The following is a 19,269-nucleotide window of genomic DNA, read 5'->3' on the forward strand; positions in this document are numbered from 1 at the left end:
CCAGACTTGATCGCTGGAGCAACAGGCTAGCTGAAACTCAACTCTGAACCCCTCACCGGGAACACATTTATTGGATCCTAGACGATTTAAATGTCATTTTAAATGTCATATTTACTCGTATTATGTCTGCTATATTGGGTAATACGAGTGGAAAGGTGACTATAGGGTTGTTATTTCATATCTAGAGTGCTCTAATAATGTTAAAAATCACATTTAGTTCTGTTGTTTTTTATGTTTAACTATGAAAATATCTCTTTTTTTTAGAAGGAAAATTTCATTACAGTGTAACTGTCAGGCTTGAATCCTATTAATCGAGATAAACAAGAGATTACTATACAAATGAGGACGATTTCCTATGAGATGCAGAGTGTTTGCAGGCAGGTGTGGCCTGCGGGAACGCTAATGATAGTCCTCTACGATCTGACAGACCAGCACACACACACACAACCACTAACTGACAACTTGACTGAAACGTTGGGGAGGCACATGTGTGTAGTTGGCAGGCTGCAATACCTTCAAGGGAGGGGGTGAGAAAGAGAAGGAGGAGAAAGATTTCGGGGGGTAGAAAAGTGGTCGGCGTGACAGCTCATTGGCAGAATGCTCCATCTCTCCTCCCCTCTACGGGTCTCCTTTACTTTCTCCGGGCTTTGGAGTCATGTGTACGGTTGCTGGAGGCAGGAGGGAAGGTTTGGAGGAGTTGTCATCCGTGTGAATGAACTGGAATAAACTCAAACTGATCAAGCAACATAGATGAACTCAGTGGCAATGCTGGTCTTCAAGTCCTGCCTTGGACAGCTGGTAGGAAAAGAGGCACTGATGGTGATGGGATCCTATATGTCTTTGTTGTGCGGTTCGGATTCAGTCTGAGAAGTTGCAGGGAAAACTTTTGTGTGTATGTAGCATCTAAATTGGCATCCCTCTGCTTCCTATTGTGTGCGCTCCGCTTTGTTTTGAAGTCTGGTGCAGGTACTGTTTGCTTTGCAAGCTTCTTTATATTGTCTAAATTTCAGGTGAAACATGGTTAGACTGTCACTTACTATGAGTAACACTATTTTAATTCATTGCAGGACTGCTAATTTGGTTCATTTTTTTCACATTTTTGTCATTTTTTTAATGTGTCTGTTTAGAAACCAGACACCAGAAGCTCTCGAGGGAGTCTGGACCGAGATGATGGAGGACTCCAGCCACCAGTAAGTCAGTCGCGCTTTTGTTTTCTGTATCCATCATTATGTGGTGACGGCAACATGACAGCAGCAGGAAATAAGTCAATTGTGATAAGAGTTAGACAACAGTCTTTGATGGATTGATGTAGTTTGAACTATACCTGCACACCAGTGTGAGTTGTTTCTATTGCTGTGCACACATTTTTACATCCTTTTTGTAGGGAGAATATTGCTTTTTGTTATTATTTTTGTATTATTGTTAGTGTTATTGTGTTGCACTGATTTTGATCCCTAAGGGGACATTAGACTTTCTTTGCTGTATATTTATTCTAGCCTACTAACTGGAGTCGTTCGTTCAGGTTGGTGTCACTGCAAATTGGCCGCAGCGTGTGTTTATTTTGATTACATATGGGGGGGAGGGGTAATCCAGGAGGAGGAAGTGACCTGTTTGTGCTGGATTCAGCAATGAGGGGTCACTGGATTCCCACATCACCGCTGGTTATTAATAGAAAAGCATTGCACAAACCCTAAACAGCCATCCTTATGCTCCTCTCTTTCCCTTTCTGTGTAGCTGCCAGAAAAATATGCACTCTCTCTTAGACTCTTAGAGCGAACTTTACTGGGTTCTGCCCAAAACTGGCCACCTGTAATTACAAAAAGCAGTTAAAATACTTCGAGTGTGGAGGATGGCGTCACAGGAAAATCCCATGTGGCGTTGCCTCACAGTGAAGCCATGTTCAAACCTGGAATTAATGTGCTCCTTGGGTGATGAGATCACTAAGTAGACGCAGTGGGAGATTCTACCTTTTTTTAATAAGCCTTTTAGCTGAGTGAATGTAAATTCAACTAGGTGCTTATAATGGCTTGTTGCAAATTCATCTCAAATCAGCTTTCGGCATATATACGTATGTATGTCTTCCATCTACTGCCCACATACAGTATACCATGCAAAATTACCCTATTTTCCAGACTATAAGTCGCACTTTTTTTCATGGGTTGGCTGTTCCTGCGACTTATACTCCAGAGCGACTTATAAATGAAAAAACTGATTACATAAACACTGGACACCTTTTCTGTTCGTTTATTTTTATATAACTGGACAAAACACAATAAGAAAATGTTAAAGTTCTTAACTTACTGCCTTCATATTACTACAGTACAAGTTAACAAGGCATATTACTACTGTATTTTCTGGACTATAAGTCGCTCCGGAGTATAAGTCGGACAAGGCCAAAAATGCATAATTAGGTAGAAAAAACATACATAAGTCGCATTTTTTGCAGGTCATTTATTTTACAAACTACCATATTTTCCGGACTATAAGTCGCACTGTTTTTCATAGGTTGGCTGTTCCTGCGACTTATACTCCAGAGCGTCTTATAAATGAAAAAACTGATTATGTTACATAAACACTGGACACCTTTTCTGTTCATGTTTATTTTTTGTGTAGCTGAATAAGCATTGTGTTAGCATATCTTACACCTATTCAGCTTGTTCTCTATTCTTTTATTGTTAGAACTTGCCTTCCAAGAGGATGAAATGTCTGTTTTGGTCAAGTACCATATTTTCTGGTCTATACGTCACTCCGGAGTATAAGTAGCAAAAATGCATAATTAGGTAGAAAGAAACATAAGTTGCACTGGAGTATAAGTCGCATTATTTGCGATTAATTTATTTTCCAAACTACTTGACCAAAACAGACATTACGTCCTCTTGGAAGGCAAGTTCTAACATTAATAAAAGAATAGAGAACAGGCTGAATAGGTGTAAGATATGCTAACACAATGCTTATTCAGCTACACAAAAAATAAACATGAACAGAAAAGGTGTCCAGTGTTTATGTAACATAAACACTTTTTTCACTTATAAGTCGCTCTGGAGTATAAGTCACAGGAACAGCCAACCTATGAAAAAAGTGCGACTTATAGTCCGGAAAACATGGTAGTTTATAAAATAAATGACCCGCAAAAAATGCGACTTATACTCCAGTGCGACTTATGTATGTTTTTTTCTACGTAATTATGTATTTATGGCCTTGTGCGACTTATACCCCGGAGCGACTTATAGTCCAGAAAATACGGTAGTAATATGCCATGCTAACTTGTACTGTATGTAATATAAAGGCAGTAAGTTAAGAACTTGAACTTTCTTGTTGTGTTTGTTCAGTTGGCAACTGTTACATTTGTTCACTACCTGCTTTCCGTAATACAGTTTATTGTTTTATTAAGAGCAGTAAGCTAGCGTACGTAAGAACTCAACATGGGTAAAATATCATTTTTTTCTTCAATTTGGAAGATTTATGTCTTTTTTTTTTTTGTTCTATTGAACAAAAAAAGTCTGTACCAACTTCCGAACTTTTGCCGAATATAGGACGACCCTGAATATGAGACTCCAAATCCTTTTTTAAATCAGTGAAATAACTTCATTCATTATTGTCACGAGTGTCGCGGCCATGCTGGAGCCCATCCCAGCTGTTTTCGGGGGGATACACAATAAAGCAGCTCAATTCAATTTCATTGCATTTAATTTATGTAGTGCCAAATCACAACAAACGTGACCCATGACCGTACAAAAAAAGTGATGCTCTTTGGTTTGGTTTCGTAGACCCAGATGGCCCCCGTGCCACACTTGGGACACCCGTGCATGTTTTCTCAGGAAGCCTAGTGTGTCCAAGCTCTGCCTTCTTGGCAATGTTGGTCGAGGGCTGGGTTGCATTGGCGAGGGATTTTTACATCTTTCAGACATGCACTGCATGGCGTTATGGAGGTGAAAAGAGTTGGCCTAATGTTGCCCTTGACAACACAGATATTTCTGTCTGTCCAATTCATCACACAGCCTGACCTCCTCCTCCTCCTCCCCCTCTCATAGAATGTGGTTTGTGGTGGGAAAAATCTCCCTCCCATATATGTGTGTGTCAGTGTGGACTGGTGTGTACAATGCAGTTCAATATTTTGGGGTGCCTGTGGTTTGTCAACCACACGAGACTCCCACTGCAGCCACACTTTGTGAACTATTCTTCTGTTGTCTCACATGGCAAAATTAAAACAAATTAACATTATAACTTGGCAGCATTCATTCATTCATTTTCTACCGTGTTTTTGAGGGTCGCGGGGGTGCTGGAGCCTATCCCAGCTGTCTTCAGGCGACAGGCGGGGTACACCCTGGACTGGTCACCAGCCAATCACAGGGCACATATAGACAAACAACCATTCACACTCACATACCTATGGATAATTTGGAGTCGCTAATTAACCTAGCATGTTTTTGGAATGTGGGAGGAAACCGGAGTACCCGGAGAAAAGCCACGCATACACGGGGAGAACATGCAAACTCCACACAGAGATAGCCGAGGGTGGAATTGAACCCTTGGTGTTTTTCTCCTTCTGTTGTTTATTGGTGGTTGGCAATCAGCTTTCATGTGCATTAGCGCCATCTGTGGAACAGAATCTACACCAGGGGTCTCAAACTAGTGTCCCGTTTGTGGCCCCCGCCTTGATATGAAAGTTTAATGTTAGTGCGGCCCGCACAAGTTTGATATGGATGCTGTATGGTATCATGTACCCAGAAAAAATTATTACGTTTGATTAATGTTCATGTTAAAGGTTAAATAACTGTTAATAGTTATCCTCCCTATCCGTGTGGAAGTGGTAATTTTTTGGCTATTTAAGTTTAAAGGAAATAACTTGAAGGCTACCGTTTAGGTCGCTTTTTAGCTGTGAGGTCTGCACACAAACCACTTCCACACCGTGCAGCCCAGCTGGCAGCATAAGGAAATTAAATTTGCACCATGTTCGCCTTGCAAGAAATGTAGTTTCCAGGGTTCTCTGCTGTGTTTTGCTGCATGAGTCACAACAGAATAGACCACACATACTGCTGCAACTAGAAGACAGCGTGCCGTGTGATTTGAACATGAAGTGGAATTCTCTCCTTTTCTTAGAAGCATCGTCTCGCCTGTAAAAGAAAAAAAAAATGTTTAATTTCCTCTCAAGCTTCTACTTATGTTCTAACCCAAAGTATTGTTGATGTGTTTGTTTGTGCAGACGGGAAACCAACACATATACCAGCCCGTTGGCAAAGCAGGTAATAGCCAGGCCCTAACCTTGAAATTACAGTCCCACCAACCACAGTTTTTTTCCTTTTTCCATTTCAACTCCAAAGTCTGTATTTAAGTGCATAACTCTTTAAGTTGCTTTATACAGATATAGATTATGTCTTCATGCAGCAGGCAGTGTTTTTATTATGTATCTTTCACATAGCAGAGCTCCTAAACGCTGTTACCTTACTATTTAAATTTTTATTTTTAAATGACCTCCTGATTGTATAACTAACAAGATGTTCCTGCAGAGCTTGTGGCCCCACCAAAGAAACCCCCTCGCCCCGGGGCCCAGAGTCAAGGGAGCAGTCTGGCCGGTCTGAACACTGCAGACAGTTACAATGATGGACTGAAGGTACACACAAATGTATGGAAAAACGCCATGACGATTACAGCCCATCGATCACTCGGACATCACCTGCTAACGGGCAGCAACCATGTCTCAATAATTTACACACACAGTGCATGTTTTTCAAGTTTGAGCAATAATAATGTCCTGTTTTGGTTTGGCTGCCCCCCCCCTTTCTCCCTCTCCTTCCTCCTCCTTTCTCCTGCACTCTGCCTTACTGTTTGAACCCCCAGCCCTGGCGGGTAAGCAGCACACTATGTCTTCATTTTTGCACTCCTCTTCCATGAGTTCCTTTTTTTTCTCTCACCCGTGCTTCCCTGTTAATACATTTGCCCCCCTAAAGGGAACATTTCCTAACCAATATTAACTTTTGCCATCAATATGCAATTCTAATTACACAGCTGTCTATGTTGCCTTGTAAAATATTAGTCACAGTCCGTAATATTATATGCCCACCTTCTGTCTCCTTTTACAAGGTGGAATTTAATAGCATATGTTTTCTATTTTTGAACATATTTCAGGGAACAGGAGGGTATATTGCATTACAGGACAGTATATTACGCTATCAAGCAGCAAGATACTCACACGGACATTATGAATACATTAAAACACCATAGAGTACAATATTGCATATGAGTGTTAACAGATGTAATGTAATGCAGACAACAGCAGGTTTATTGGTGAAATATTTACATTTGGAGGACATTTCCAGTAGAAGTAGCATTACTTTATATACAGTATATCTCTGGCAGTGTCGTAGAGCCATCTAGTGGCTGTAGGAAATGTCTATAAGGGGATGCAGTACTAGGGAGTGACAAGTCATGAACACTAACAATTATCATTTCCATTCATTTCATCTCTTCCTATCAATTACCTCCACCAAGGGTTAATTACATTGTGATTCGTTGTGTCCTACTTGTTGTTTTTGGGTTGACAGGATTACCAAAAACTACACACTGCTGTGTTGCAATCCATGTTGCCAACTTTTCAGCATGAGAAGTTGCTACTGGCTGTTCTAGAAGTCGCTCAGCGACAGTCAAAGTGCTCCCTTCAAATCGTTGGCTATTGAGAACCTTTTTAAATGAGCGCAATTGAGCGACGGATAACAGATGATGTTGTTTATCCTATGGCTCTTCTCGTGAATATATGTAATAATTATAATAATACTAATACATTTTATTTCAAAGCACCTTTCAGGACACCCAAGGTCGCTGTACAGAAGATATAAAAACACGAATATAAAATACAAGATAAAAGAGAAGAAACAATGAATAAGAACATACAATAAATAAGGGGGGGACCATGTGAAGCAGTTAGAGAGAATGAGCAAGTTTGAACAGATGAGTTTGTAGACGATTAATGGAGCGCATATGGATGTAAGCTGACCTGGTGACGTTATTAATGTGGGATTGGAAAGAGATCAAGGATGACCCCCAGACTCTTGACCTGAGGGGAGGGGGAGACTAAGGAGCTGTCGATGGAGAGAGAGAAGGAGTCAACTTTAGATAAGGTGGATTTGGTGCCAATGAGTAAGAATTCGGTTTTATTGCTGTTAAGTTCAGTGCAGCCTCGGCAGTAATGCGGTCGCTGTACCGGACCGTCGTGGTGAAAAGAAAGCTGAGCCGGAAGGCAAAGCTCTCAATTTACCGGTCGATCTATGTTCCCACCCTTACCTATGGTCATGAGCTTTGGGTCATGACCGAAAGAATGAGTTTGCTCCGTAGGGTAGCTGGACTCACCCTCAGAGATAGGGTGAGGAGCTCAGCCATCCGGGAGGGGCTCAGAGTAGAGCCGCTTCTCCTCCACATTGAGAGGAGTCAGTTGAGGTGGCTCAGGCATCTAGTCCGGATGCCTCTCGGACGCCTCCCTGGTGATGTGTTCCGGGCATGCCCAGCCGGGAAAAGGCCCCAGGGCAGACCTAGGACACGCTGGAGGGATTATGTCTCACAGCTGGCCTGGGAACGCCTTGGTGTCCTCCCATTGGAGCTGGAGGAGGTGGACCGGGAAGTATGGGCTTCCCTACTAAGACTGCTGCCCCCGTGACCCGGACCCTGATAAGCGGAGGAAAATGGATGGATGGATGGATGCTGTTAAGTTTCAGAAAGTTAGAGGTGAACCATGATTTTATTTCAGAGAGACAGGAGGTGAGGGAGGGGGGTGGGAGTATGGAGTTAGGTTTGGAAGAAAGGTAGAGCTGGGTGTCATCCGTGAAGCAGTGGAAATGAATGTTAAATTTGCGGAAGATATGGCCGAGGGGGAGAAGGTAGGTTATGAAGAGAAGGGACCCCAGGACAGAGCCCTGTGGTGACTGGGGAGGGGTTGGAGGAGAAAGTCTTAAGCTGTATGAACTGAGTCTGTGAGATAGGAGTGGAACCAGTGGAGGGGGGTGTGGGTGATGCCAATTGAGGAGAGTCTACTGAGGAGGATGGGGTGTAAGATGGTGTCAAAGGCCGCACTCAGGTCGAGGAGGATGAGAATAGAAAGTGAACCGGTGTCAGCTGCAGTGAGGAGATCGTTGGTGATTTTGATAAGTGCAGTTTCGGTGCTGTGATGGGGACAGAAGCCAGACTGGAAGGGTTCATACAGCATAGTAGCAACTGGTTTAGCAACTACTTACATTTACCCAAAGAATTGTAATTTAATCCTCTTCATTTTACAAATAAAAAGTAGCAACAGACTAATAAAGTATAAAAACACCCTCTTCTTTTATCCAGGCTTCCTGAAGATTAAGTACGTTTTAAACAGGGTGAGCACCAACCCCCGTGGCATCCCGGCTCGCATTTTCATTTTCAATGCACAGAGCTCTACATGATGCTTTCAGTGTGCCGCGGAAGCTGACTGGACACTGCCTGATTGTGACTGCAGTTGGGCGGGGTGGACCAGTGAGAACACAAAATGCTGTACAATAGCAGAAAACCTCCCCAATGATGCCAGAAAAACACTCGTCCCTTTTGAGAAAATATATCACATGGCGGGTTCGAATGTCGCCATATCTAGTGACAAAATGGCAAAACCAACAGGACGGATATCGCCTCTTCAGTCATCATTCGAAATCATTAGAAAGGTCAAAGAAGAAATGGTCACACTAAAAAGATGATTTGATGATAATAGATTGTCCTTGAAGCTAAGTAAAACTAAAATCATGCTGTTTGGTAACAGCAGAAAGGACACGTACCAGCAAATACAAATAGACGGTGTAGACATTGAAAGGGTGAAGGAAAATACATTTCTGGGGATCACAATAGATGAAAATATGAGCTGGAAACCTCATATTACAAATATACAACATAAGGTGGCCAGAAATATTTCAATATTGAACAAAGCTAAATTTGTTCTCAATCAGAAATCACTCCACACTCTTTATTGCTCTCTGGTTCTACCATATCTTACTTATTGTGTGGAAATATGGGCTAATAACTATAAAAGCAATCTTCACTCGCTAAATGTACTGCAAAAAAGGTCAGTACGGATAATTCATAATGCCGCCTACAGAGAACATACTAACTCCTTATTTCTAAAATACAAATAACTTGCTGATATAGTTCATCTTCAAACAGCTAAAATAATGCATAAGACTAAAAATAACCAATTAGCTAAAAATGTCATCCAATACTTCTCTACAAGAGAGGAGAAATATGATCTCAGGGAAGAAGTACATTTGAAACACTTCTATGCTAGGACTACGTTAAAAAGCCATAGCATTTCAGTATGTGGAATCAAACTATGGAATGGATTGAGTAAGACCCTCAAACAATGCACAACGATGAGCCAATTCAAGAAACAATACAAGCAGTTGATGTTTGCTAAATACAAGGATGAAGAGTCTTGAACCAGTCATGATGTGCTATACATATCACTATATTGACACTTACTATGGTACCCATTATGGCATTGGATGCTCATATCACCTCGTACTTCGGTATGGCACAAATGACAAAATTTAAAAATTAAAAAAAAAAACTATTATGGAAAGCAGGAAGTGAACAAATGTTACAGTTACTGATTGTAAAAGTACCAGATGGAGGGGTAGGATTTAATAAGCTTTGCTTCTTCCTACTCCTTTTGGACATGTGGAACTGTGAACTGATTATGGGATGCATTCAATTGTAATCTGATGCATGTTCACATGAAATAAAACCATTACCATTACCATTCTTTTAATCCAACAAGTCAGATGGACAAATTGTTCAGCCTTGGTGGAGGTCTGCAGGTCTTCTAGTTTTCATCCCATACTTTTACCATTGTAGTTTCTTGTATAGTTTAGTACTTTTAGTACTGAATCATTTTTTTTTTATATTTATGACTTTCTTTCCTCATCGATATTTGTACTTGACTTCACTCAGCTGCAGCCCCAAGAGATCAGCCCGCCTCCCACCGCCAACCTGGACCGCTCCAACGACAAGGTGTATGAGAACGTAACGGGATTAGTTAAAGCTGTGATCGAGATGTCGAGTAAGATTCAGCCAGCTCCTCCAGAGGAGTACGTTCCCATGGTCAAGGTAAGAAAGTCTTTTATTCTCTTTGTCGTGACAAAAGTGACAATTATCCCGTTTTTTTTTCAGGATGTGGGCCTTGCATTGAGGACTTTGTTGGCCACCGTAGACGAGACGCTACCGCAACTTCCTGCCAGCACACACAGAGAGGTGACTCACACATTCACACTTAGCACGTACAATACATGCAGCGACACAACCTTCATATCAGTCTTATAATGGGAATAATAATAGATTATTTTTCCTTTTTTTGCAGATTGAAATGGCGCAAAAGCTTTTGAATTCTGACTTGGCAGAACTCATTGGAAAAATGAAGTTAGCGCAGCAGTATGTCATGACCAGGTAGGGCCTACACCCGTGTAGCACGCCATGACACCTCCTCTAAATGCACCACGCTCTACACAGCGACAAAGTTTGCTAGCTCAATGTGTCTCGGAATGATTTGCATAGCATTTAGCCAAATGTCTTGAAATGTCCCACACAGTCGCCATGTTTGTTTACATGTGAGCTCAGGGGTCATTACCAAAAAGGAGCGCTTGATTTGCTCGTGCTAACCCACCTACGGCACTGTATGGGTCATCTTGCCTCTTTGACACTTTTTTTTTATAGGTTATCGGAACTAATTAATTGATTTATGTGTTGATGGTAATGGTTTAATTTCATTTGAACATGCATCAGATTACAATTGAGTGCATCCCAAAAGGAGTAGGAAGAAGCAAAGCTTATTAAATCCTACCCCTCCATCTGGTACTTTTACAATCAGTAACTGTTACATTTGTTCACTTCCTGCTTTCCTAATATAGTTTAAGGTTTGTTTTTTGTTTTTTTTTAAGAAATTTTTGATGAAACAGCACATGATGTATATTTGATACTAGGGGTGACACAAGACAAGACGATACATAGGGTTGGGTTTACAATCAGTAACTGTTGCATTTGTTCACTTCCTGCTTTCCTAATATAGTTTAAGGTTTTTATTTTATTTATATTATTTTATAATTTTTTAATTTATATTTATATATAATATTTATATTTATTAGATTTATATTTAGGGGCGGTCGAGTGGTTAGCGCGCAGACCTCACAGTTAGGAGACCAGGGTTCAATTCCACCCTTGGCCATCTCTGTGTGGAGTTTGCATGTTCTCCCCGAAGAAGAAAAGCTTATTAAATCCTACGCCTCCATCTGGTACTTTTACAATCAGTAACTGTTACATTTGTTCACTTCCTGCTTTCCTAATATACTAGTTTAAGGTTTTTTTTGTCACGTACCGAAGTACGAGGTGATATTAGCATCCAATGACATAATGGGTACCATAGTAAGTGTCAATATAGTGATATGTATAGCACATCATGACTGGTTCAAGACTCTTCATCCTTGTATTTAGCAAACATCAACTGCTTGTATTGTTTCTTGAATTGGCTCATCGTTGTGCATTGTTTGAGGGTCTTACTCAATCCATTCCATAGTTTGATTCCACATACTGAAATGCTATGGCTTTTTAACGTAGTCCTAGCATAGAAGTGTTTCAAATGTACTTCTTCCCTGAGATCATATTTCTCCTCTCTTGTAGAGAAGTATTGGATGACATTTTTAGCTAATTGCTTATTTTTAGCCTTATGCATTATTTTAGCTGTTTGAAGATGAACTATATCAGCAAGTTGAAGTATTAGTGATTTTAGAAATAAGGAGTTAGTATGTTCTCTGTAGGCGGCATTATGAATTATCCTTACTGACCTTTTTTGCAGTACATTTAGCGAGTGAAGATTGCTTTTATAGTTATTAGCCCATATTTCCACACAATAAGTAAGATATGGTAGAACCAGAGAGCAATAAAGAGTGTGGAGTGATTTCTCATTGAGAACAAATTTAGCTTTGTTCAATATTGAAATATTTCTGGCCACCTTATGTTGTATATTTGTAATATGAGGTTTCCAGCTCATATTTTCATCTATTGTGATCCCCAGAAATGTATTTTCCTTCACCCATTCAATGTCTACATTGATGGGTATGATGTCATAATTCCTCATTATCATGCATTTCTAATCTTTCTTCAATCTATTGTGTCCAGTCTTCAACAGGACTATAAAAAACAGATGTTAACTGCGGCTCACGCCCTCGCCGTGGATGCTAAGAATCTGCTGGATGTCATCGACCAATCCCGGCTCAAGATGATGGCCCAGTCCCGCCCACATTAGCCATCAAGTCAGAGGGGGACACACATACAAGTGCTGATCATGGACTCTAGTTTCTGACAAGTGGGAGATCTTGGAGGCCTGATATCCTGAGATGATCCCTCATTTCTTTCTACACCACTGTGATGTTTTGTTTGTTTGTTTTTTTTTTAAGAACAGAGCAAAAACAGTTCCTGAATCAGGGATTTGGCAGCTTTGCTCTCTTGTGGACTAGACTGATGATGAGGAATCCCTGTGCCGTTGCAAAAGTGGCGGAATAAGCCAAGCCATGTGACTCTTTTTCAGCTGCGTCGTGTCTGCACGAATCAGGACCGCACACACAAAGGAGAGACTCCGGCATGACAGAGGACGTGGTACCTCATCCCCCCCGACCCCCTCAAGCGGGTTTTATTTATAGCATCCAGAAACTCCACACAATGAGACACACGAAGGAGAGACACGAAAAAAAAAAAACTGTCTTCCTTTTCATTTGATTTCATCATCACCACTTCCTGTCGTCTTCCTCTCTCAGCTCCTTTCTGAGCGGGCTTCAAAGACTCGAAATATGAAGAATCCACCTCGTGAGGGGTTTTTGTTGTCACACAGTCTTCTACATATTCTATCCCAGCAGCAGCGAGAAGGAAGCTGGATTATGAGGGTCTTTTCCCACAAGGAGGAGGTCATCAGTTTTACGATGACATCATCGCCTCTTCTTTTGAACTGTTTCCTGTTCCCCTCACACACACACACACACACACACAAACACACCACCAGTATCACAAAGTGATTGGACTTGCAAGACCCCTGATGTGCTGAGCCGCTTTAACTGGAACTTCATCTTGCACACGTTGGACTAGAACCAGCACCTACGTGTGTGTGTGTGTGTGTGTGTGTGTAACATACAGGTATGGAGTACAGCATTATTTGCACAGCACCAAAAATAAAAAAAATCAAAGTAGTTTGATTCCCACGTTTAGCCAGCCAATCAGCATCTGGGTAAAATAGTAGGGTTAAAATAATGTAAAAATAAAACGTTTATTTTATCTCTTTGTTGTTGTTGTAAATCTGCTCATGTTGGTATATTGTAAGCTGTACTGGTGTGTAATCACTGGTTCATTTATTTGTACAGAAGTCGTACTAGTAAACACTGGTTTTTATTTTGTCTTCTGGGCTTCATCTGCCTTCTTGTCAAATAGCAAGAAAAAACTATGAAATAAAAATAATGCAGAAGTGGAATTAAGGCATAAGACTCTCTATATACTGTACACTCTTTTACATACAAAATCTGTATGTACTAGACCAGTGAAAGAACCAGAAATTTATTTTTTTTATCTAATGTGTATTAATAATACAAATTATGAATATTCATTCATTTTCTACCGCTTTTCCTCACAAGGGTCGTGTGTTGGAGCCTATCCCAGCTGTCTTCGGGCGAGAGGCGGGGTACACCCTGGACTGGTGGCCAGCCAATCACAGGGCACATATAGACAAACAACCATTCACACTCACATTCATACCTATGGACAATTTGGAGTGGCCAATTAACCTAGCATGTTTTTGGAATGTGGGAGGAAAACATGCAAACTCCACACAGAGATGACCGAGGGTGAAGGGTGGAATTGAACCCTGGTCTCCTAGCTGTGAGGTCTGCGTGGTAACCACTCGACCACCGTTTTCCACATCATGAAAAACAATATTTTTAAAATGCTGTATGCATTCCACCATATGTCATATATGTCACGTTACACATATCTGTATCGGAAATTGAGAGATGGACAATATCGGCATTTCGGTTTTCGGCGAAAAAGCCAATATCGGACATGCCTAATGTATATACTATTAAAAATACAATATTTCAGGAACATTATTGACAAACCATAACATTACGGTCCAATGAAAAAAATTGTAAGTGAAGTACTTCAAAAATAAGAATACAGAAATACTTTGGCTGAAACATCTGGATACTTGCTTTTATTTGCGCAGTTGACCCACAGGACTTTTTTCTGCGCCAAAAATGTGAGAACCCTGACCTCAACCGACTCCTCTTGTCCATATAGTGTATATGTTCTAGATCAGGGGTCTCAAACTCAATTTACTTGGAGGCCACTGGAGCTCAGGTCTGGGTGAGACCGGGCCGCATCAGGTTTTCCAAAAAAAAAAAAAAAAAAATGCATTTATTAAAAACAAAAAAATTTAAAAAACTTCACTTTGGTTCCAATTTTCTACAAGAAAAGCTCTGATAAAACATTCCACTGTTCTCAAATATCTTAATTTTTATTTTTCTACACAAAATAAGATGAAAAATAAATGAATAAACAAATCAAGAATAAAGAAACTCAATCAATCAGTAATACATAAGTAAATATAATAATAATAATAAAACAGCAAATAATAAAAACTTAAGAAACCACATATAGTTGGTGGGTAGACAAATTATTTTTTTCAGATTAAAATGAACAAAGCATTATTAGAGCCCTGTAGACATGACAAAACATGACTATAGTCACATTTATACTCTTTTTATTTACAACATATTGCGCAACTGCAGGGTCTTGAGACACATGCTAACTCGCAAACTAGAGAGCTAGCGACCTAAACGGTAGCCTTCGAGTTATTTCCTTTAAACTTAAATAGCCAAAAACTTACCACTTCCACACGGATAGGGAGGATAACTATTAACAGTTATTTAACCTTTAACATGAACATTAATCAAATGTAATAATTTTTTCTGGGTACATGATACCATACAGCATCCATATCAAACTTGCACAGGCCGCACTAACATTAAACTTTCATATCAAGGTGGGGGCCTCAAACTGGTGTCCTGCGGGCCACATTTGGCGGGGCCGCGTGTTTGAGACCCCTGTTCTAGATGATTGCGTCACACGTCGTGTATTAATAAATAAGATTCCAAGACTTGACCCTCACAATAGTAAGACGCACGCCAACACAAGTAGCGCAAACCCAAACCCTCGCGTGTGGACAGACTCCGAGCGGCTGAAGTTGCACAAGTTGTGACTGTTGCAGCAGTCGACCGCATTCCCGTTGCCGTTCTCGTCAACAAAAGCGGTCGACGCAGCTCCGTTGCACGTGGCCCTGCTGGCGCACTGCTTCACGATGGCTTTCATGTGACCTGGATGGCAACAAATAGAAGAAGAATAAAGCGTCTCGGACCACATCCTAAATTGTGTTCCGGTGGTGGTACATCCGACCTTCACCTAAAGTGTCAACCACTGTCATGCACGTGTCCAGGGGTTGCTGACATTGTTGGGTGTTGGCGTTGCACTCATCGTTAGACAGAGAAGAACTGCACACATAGCAGTCCAATGGCAGCACTGCAGGTAGAACACACAGGAAAGTCATGGATGGATGGATGGATGGATGGATGGATGGATGAAATGGTTTTATTTCATGTGAACATGCATCAGATTACAATTGAATGCATCCCATAATCAGTTCACAGTTCCACATGTCCAAAAGGAGTAGGAAGAAGCAAAACTTATTAAATCCTACCCCTCCATCTGGTACTTTTACAATCAGTAACTGTTACATTTGTTCACTTCCTGCTTTCCTAATATAGTTTAAGTTTTTTTTTTTTTGTTGTTTTGTTTTATTTTTGTCACGTACCGAAGTACGACAAAGGTGTTTTTTGTTAATAATCCAAAAGTTTAATACAGCTTAGGAACGTGGAAATAAATAAGTGTATGTTAGATGTTGGATGTCCAATAATTATCAGTACCAATAATTAATAGGCGTATCATTCATTCATTCATTTTCTACCGCTTGGATGGATGGATGGATGGATGGATGGTACAAATCAAGCCTTAAACTATTTTATGGGAAAATCTGCCCATAAAACCCAGAATTTTACCTTCCATAGAAATATGATTACTGTAAATGTAACTTGTTGGGACTATACTGTAATCCTTAAATAATGTTACATGCCAACAGCATCACACAAACAGCCAGTGGTAAACCACGGCTTCGGCTCACCACCAGGGGGCGCTCCACCCGTGATAACCATTGAAACGCTGCACCCAGCCGCCTATTTAAACTTGTATAACAGCGGCTCTAATGCATGTTTCATTTAGCACCAATCAGACCAGACGTCTCTGCACGAGGAGGGGCGGGGCTTGTGACGGCTACCCGAGCTACAAGAACTAAAATAAATGCCGTCTCAGAAAGCAAAATATATTTGACGGCACTCAAATGAAGGTAATGTTTATTCTATTTAAAATAAACGAGCTCCAGCACAAATGGCGATTTTGTCCTGGCATGCACAATGCCATGTTTGAGCACCATGAGTGGTCTATCTGCACGTGCCTGCATGCTAATAGCCATGTAGCTAACACACATTGGCTAACAACTAGCATGAATATTAAGTCCTGTTTCATCCCAAAGTTTCTGTCAGGTGTTTTTACAGAGTCAGTAATTTTACAAGTTGTGTTATGTGCAGTTCTTAAATTTATCTGTAACAAATAATGGCTAATGACTAGCATGAAAATGTATTCTATTTTCTCCTATTATATACAGTAGCTTAGCTAGCCATCAATTACTTGCTAGCATAAGCCTTACTTGCTAGCTTTTAGCCTTGCTTTTAGCTCTGAATGAATGTATGAATATTGTATTTCAATGCATTTTTTACTCTGTTTTTACTCAACTCTATTTTTATTTCTTTTTCTCTACGGTAAAGCGTCTTTGAGTGCTCTGAAAAGCGCTATACAAATAAAATGTATTATTATTTTTATTATTATTATTATAAATTCAGGAGACTGTATTTTGATGACCAAAACTGATTCCAAAAAAGAACAACACAAAAACATGACGTTAAATGCTTGTTAAGTATTGAAATGTAACCAATTATTTCAGAAGAAATGTTTAAGAACTTGAATTTATGCAACGGCGTCCTAGTGGTTAGCACGCAGACCTCACAGCTAGGAGACCAGGGTTCAATTCCACCCTCGGCCATCTCTGTGTGGAGTTTGCATGTTCTCCCCCGTGCATGCGTGGGTTTTCTCCGGGTACTCCGGTTTCCTCCCACATTCCAAAAACATGCTAGGTTAATTGGCGACTCCAAATTGTCCATAGGTATGAATGTGAGTGTGAATGGTTGTTTGTCTATATGTGCCCTGTGATTGGCTGGCCACCAGTCCAGGGTGTACCCCGCCTCTCGCCCGAAGACAGCTGGGATAGGCTCCAGCACCCCCGCGACCCTTGTGAGGAAAAAGCGGTAGAAAATGAATGAATGAATTTGTGCAAGTCCCCATCCTATGCAAGCATCAGAGCATTAACTCAGCACATATGTATTGCTTTTTCTTTGGCTTTTTGCGGCTTTTTTTGCGGCAACACTAATTTAAAAAATGTGTCACATTAGTAATGTAAATAGCATGCAGCTGAAAGCATAATGGCTACTATTGGCAATGCTATTTTTTTATTCAGTCAAACATATGTTGTATATTATTATCATCATTTAACATACAGTGAAATAATTCAAGCTCCCATTGCAAATAAAACAAATGCAAACTTTCAGTGAAGGTCCAATTAAAGTCAAATGTAAAAATAACTGATGTGTTGAATGCTTTGATTTATTTTTGCTCTGTTTTGTTTGTTTGTTGCAAGCTGCAAGTTAAAAAAGTCAAATGATTTCCAATGCAAATGTAGCCATCCGGATGCCGGTAACATACCTGGAGAGAAGAAGCAGAGGAAGACGAGCCCGAACAGCATCCTGACCACAGGACCACAGGGTCACTCTCACCGACTGTTCACTGTGTGAGTATTATGGTGGTGTCATGTGTGTTTGCTTATCTATTGTCGCTATGTTTCATCACAGATCCGCCCTTGTCATGTCTCACAGTGGCATTCAACTGAAAGTATTCCATAAATGTTGTCTGGCAGTTTGTGCGAGAGGCGTTCTTCAATGTTTGGTTTCACAGATACTTGTCTTTCTGTTTATTCTGTCAATCACGGTGCCCAAGGAAAGCTGCTTTGTATGTGTGAGCTTCGCTTGTGTGTGACTGCTTGACAAGTTGTTTTTTTGTCTCGTCTAGTGAGAACTCGTGTGCATTGCATAACGACACCCTTCAAAGAAATCACAACAGGACAACTGAACCATCAACCTATCAGGTAGGGTAGGTTGAGAGCAGGGCAGTGTTTGATGATGTCAATGTCTGATTTGCATAATTGTCCATGATGCATGTGTAGGTAATTATTCTGGAAATACAAATGAAGTTTGTTTTTGTTTTTTCGATGTCATAAGCAATTTGAGCCTGGCGAGTGCCGCAAAGTGAATCATTAAAAGTGTCCAATTCGACCAGAAAAAGCCGCAAGATCGGCCGTCAGTATGAATACTTCCTAAATATCTCACTACCACATTGAGAAAAAAGTCATCTGAGATTATGAGAAAAAAGTTGTAAATTAAAAACAAAACAAACTCATGACAATAAAGTTATACATTTACAAGAAAAAAACTTGTAATATTACAAGAATAAAGTCCTAAATTTACAAGAATAAAGTTGTAAATAAAAATTTTTTTAAAAAAACGACTTTATTCTTAGATAAAATTTTTTCCTCATTAATTTATGACTTTATTCCTGTAATATTAAAAAAAATTATCTTAAATTTATGACTTTATTCCCGTAATATAAAATTATTTTCGATTAAATTTACAACTTTGTTTTCATAGATTCATGACTTTAATAATATGAATATCTTGTAAATTCATGACAATTCTTGTGACAAAAAAAAATTAAGATCAGTTTACGACTTTATTCTTGTATTAAATTTCTTTCTCATTAATTTACGACTTTATTCTTGTAATATTAAAAAAAATTGATCTTAAATTTATGACTTTATTCTCGTAATATAAAACATTTTTTCTAGTAAATTTACAACTTTGTTTTCATTCTTTAATAATATGAATATCTTGTAAATTTATGACTTAATTCTTGTAATATTATAATTTTTTTTTAAAAATAGATTTACAACTTTATTTTCATACACTT

General features: G+C 39.9%; 2 protein-coding genes across 11 annotated transcripts in view; one reads left to right on the forward strand and one right to left on the reverse strand.

Annotated features, from left to right (window-relative positions):
- Positions 1 to 14,740, forward strand: part of LOC131137737 (focal adhesion kinase 1-like) — an 85,478-nt gene extending 70,738 nt beyond the window's left edge. For 2 of the 10 annotated variants that reach the window (XM_058086010.2, XM_058086005.2), the window contains 7 exons: positions 1,128 to 1,190; positions 5,204 to 5,243; positions 5,508 to 5,611; positions 9,949 to 10,104; positions 10,168 to 10,248; positions 10,355 to 10,440; positions 12,166 to 14,734. In XM_058086010.2, the coding sequence (XP_057941993.2) occupies positions 1,128 to 1,190; positions 5,204 to 5,243; positions 5,508 to 5,611; positions 9,949 to 10,104; positions 10,168 to 10,248; positions 10,355 to 10,440; positions 12,166 to 12,292 (657 nt within the window). In that variant the 3' untranslated portion in view covers positions 12,293 to 14,734. Of the gene's footprint in view, positions 1 to 1,127; positions 1,191 to 5,203; positions 5,244 to 5,507; positions 5,612 to 9,948; positions 10,105 to 10,167; positions 10,249 to 10,354; positions 10,441 to 12,165 lie in introns of all 10 variants that reach the window. The other 8 variants (XM_058086003.2, XM_058086006.2, XM_058086015.2 and 5 more) reach the window with 6 other exon arrangements.
- A 46-nt stretch (positions 14,741 to 14,786) lies between these two features.
- LOC144901973 (uncharacterized) lies at positions 14,787 to 18,679 on the reverse strand. Its single transcript, XM_078798041.1, has 3 exons — positions 17,953 to 18,679; positions 15,487 to 15,603; positions 14,787 to 15,401 (listed from the first exon to the last, which is right to left on the reverse strand). Exons 1-3 carry the CDS (start codon positions 17,990 to 17,992, stop codon positions 15,193 to 15,195), a joined length of 366 nt encoding a protein of 121 aa, XP_078654167.1. The 5' UTR covers positions 17,993 to 18,679; the 3' UTR covers positions 14,787 to 15,192.
- Between the last annotated feature and the right edge of the window lie 590 nt (positions 18,680 to 19,269).

The sequence above is a fragment of the Doryrhamphus excisus genome, linkage group LG17, assembly GCF_037039965.1.
Source record: "Doryrhamphus excisus strain RoL-2023G ecotype Guam linkage group LG17, RoL_Dexc_Guam_v1.1, whole genome shotgun sequence".
Classification (NCBI taxonomy): Eukaryota; Metazoa; Chordata; class Actinopteri; order Syngnathiformes; family Syngnathidae; genus Doryrhamphus; species Doryrhamphus excisus.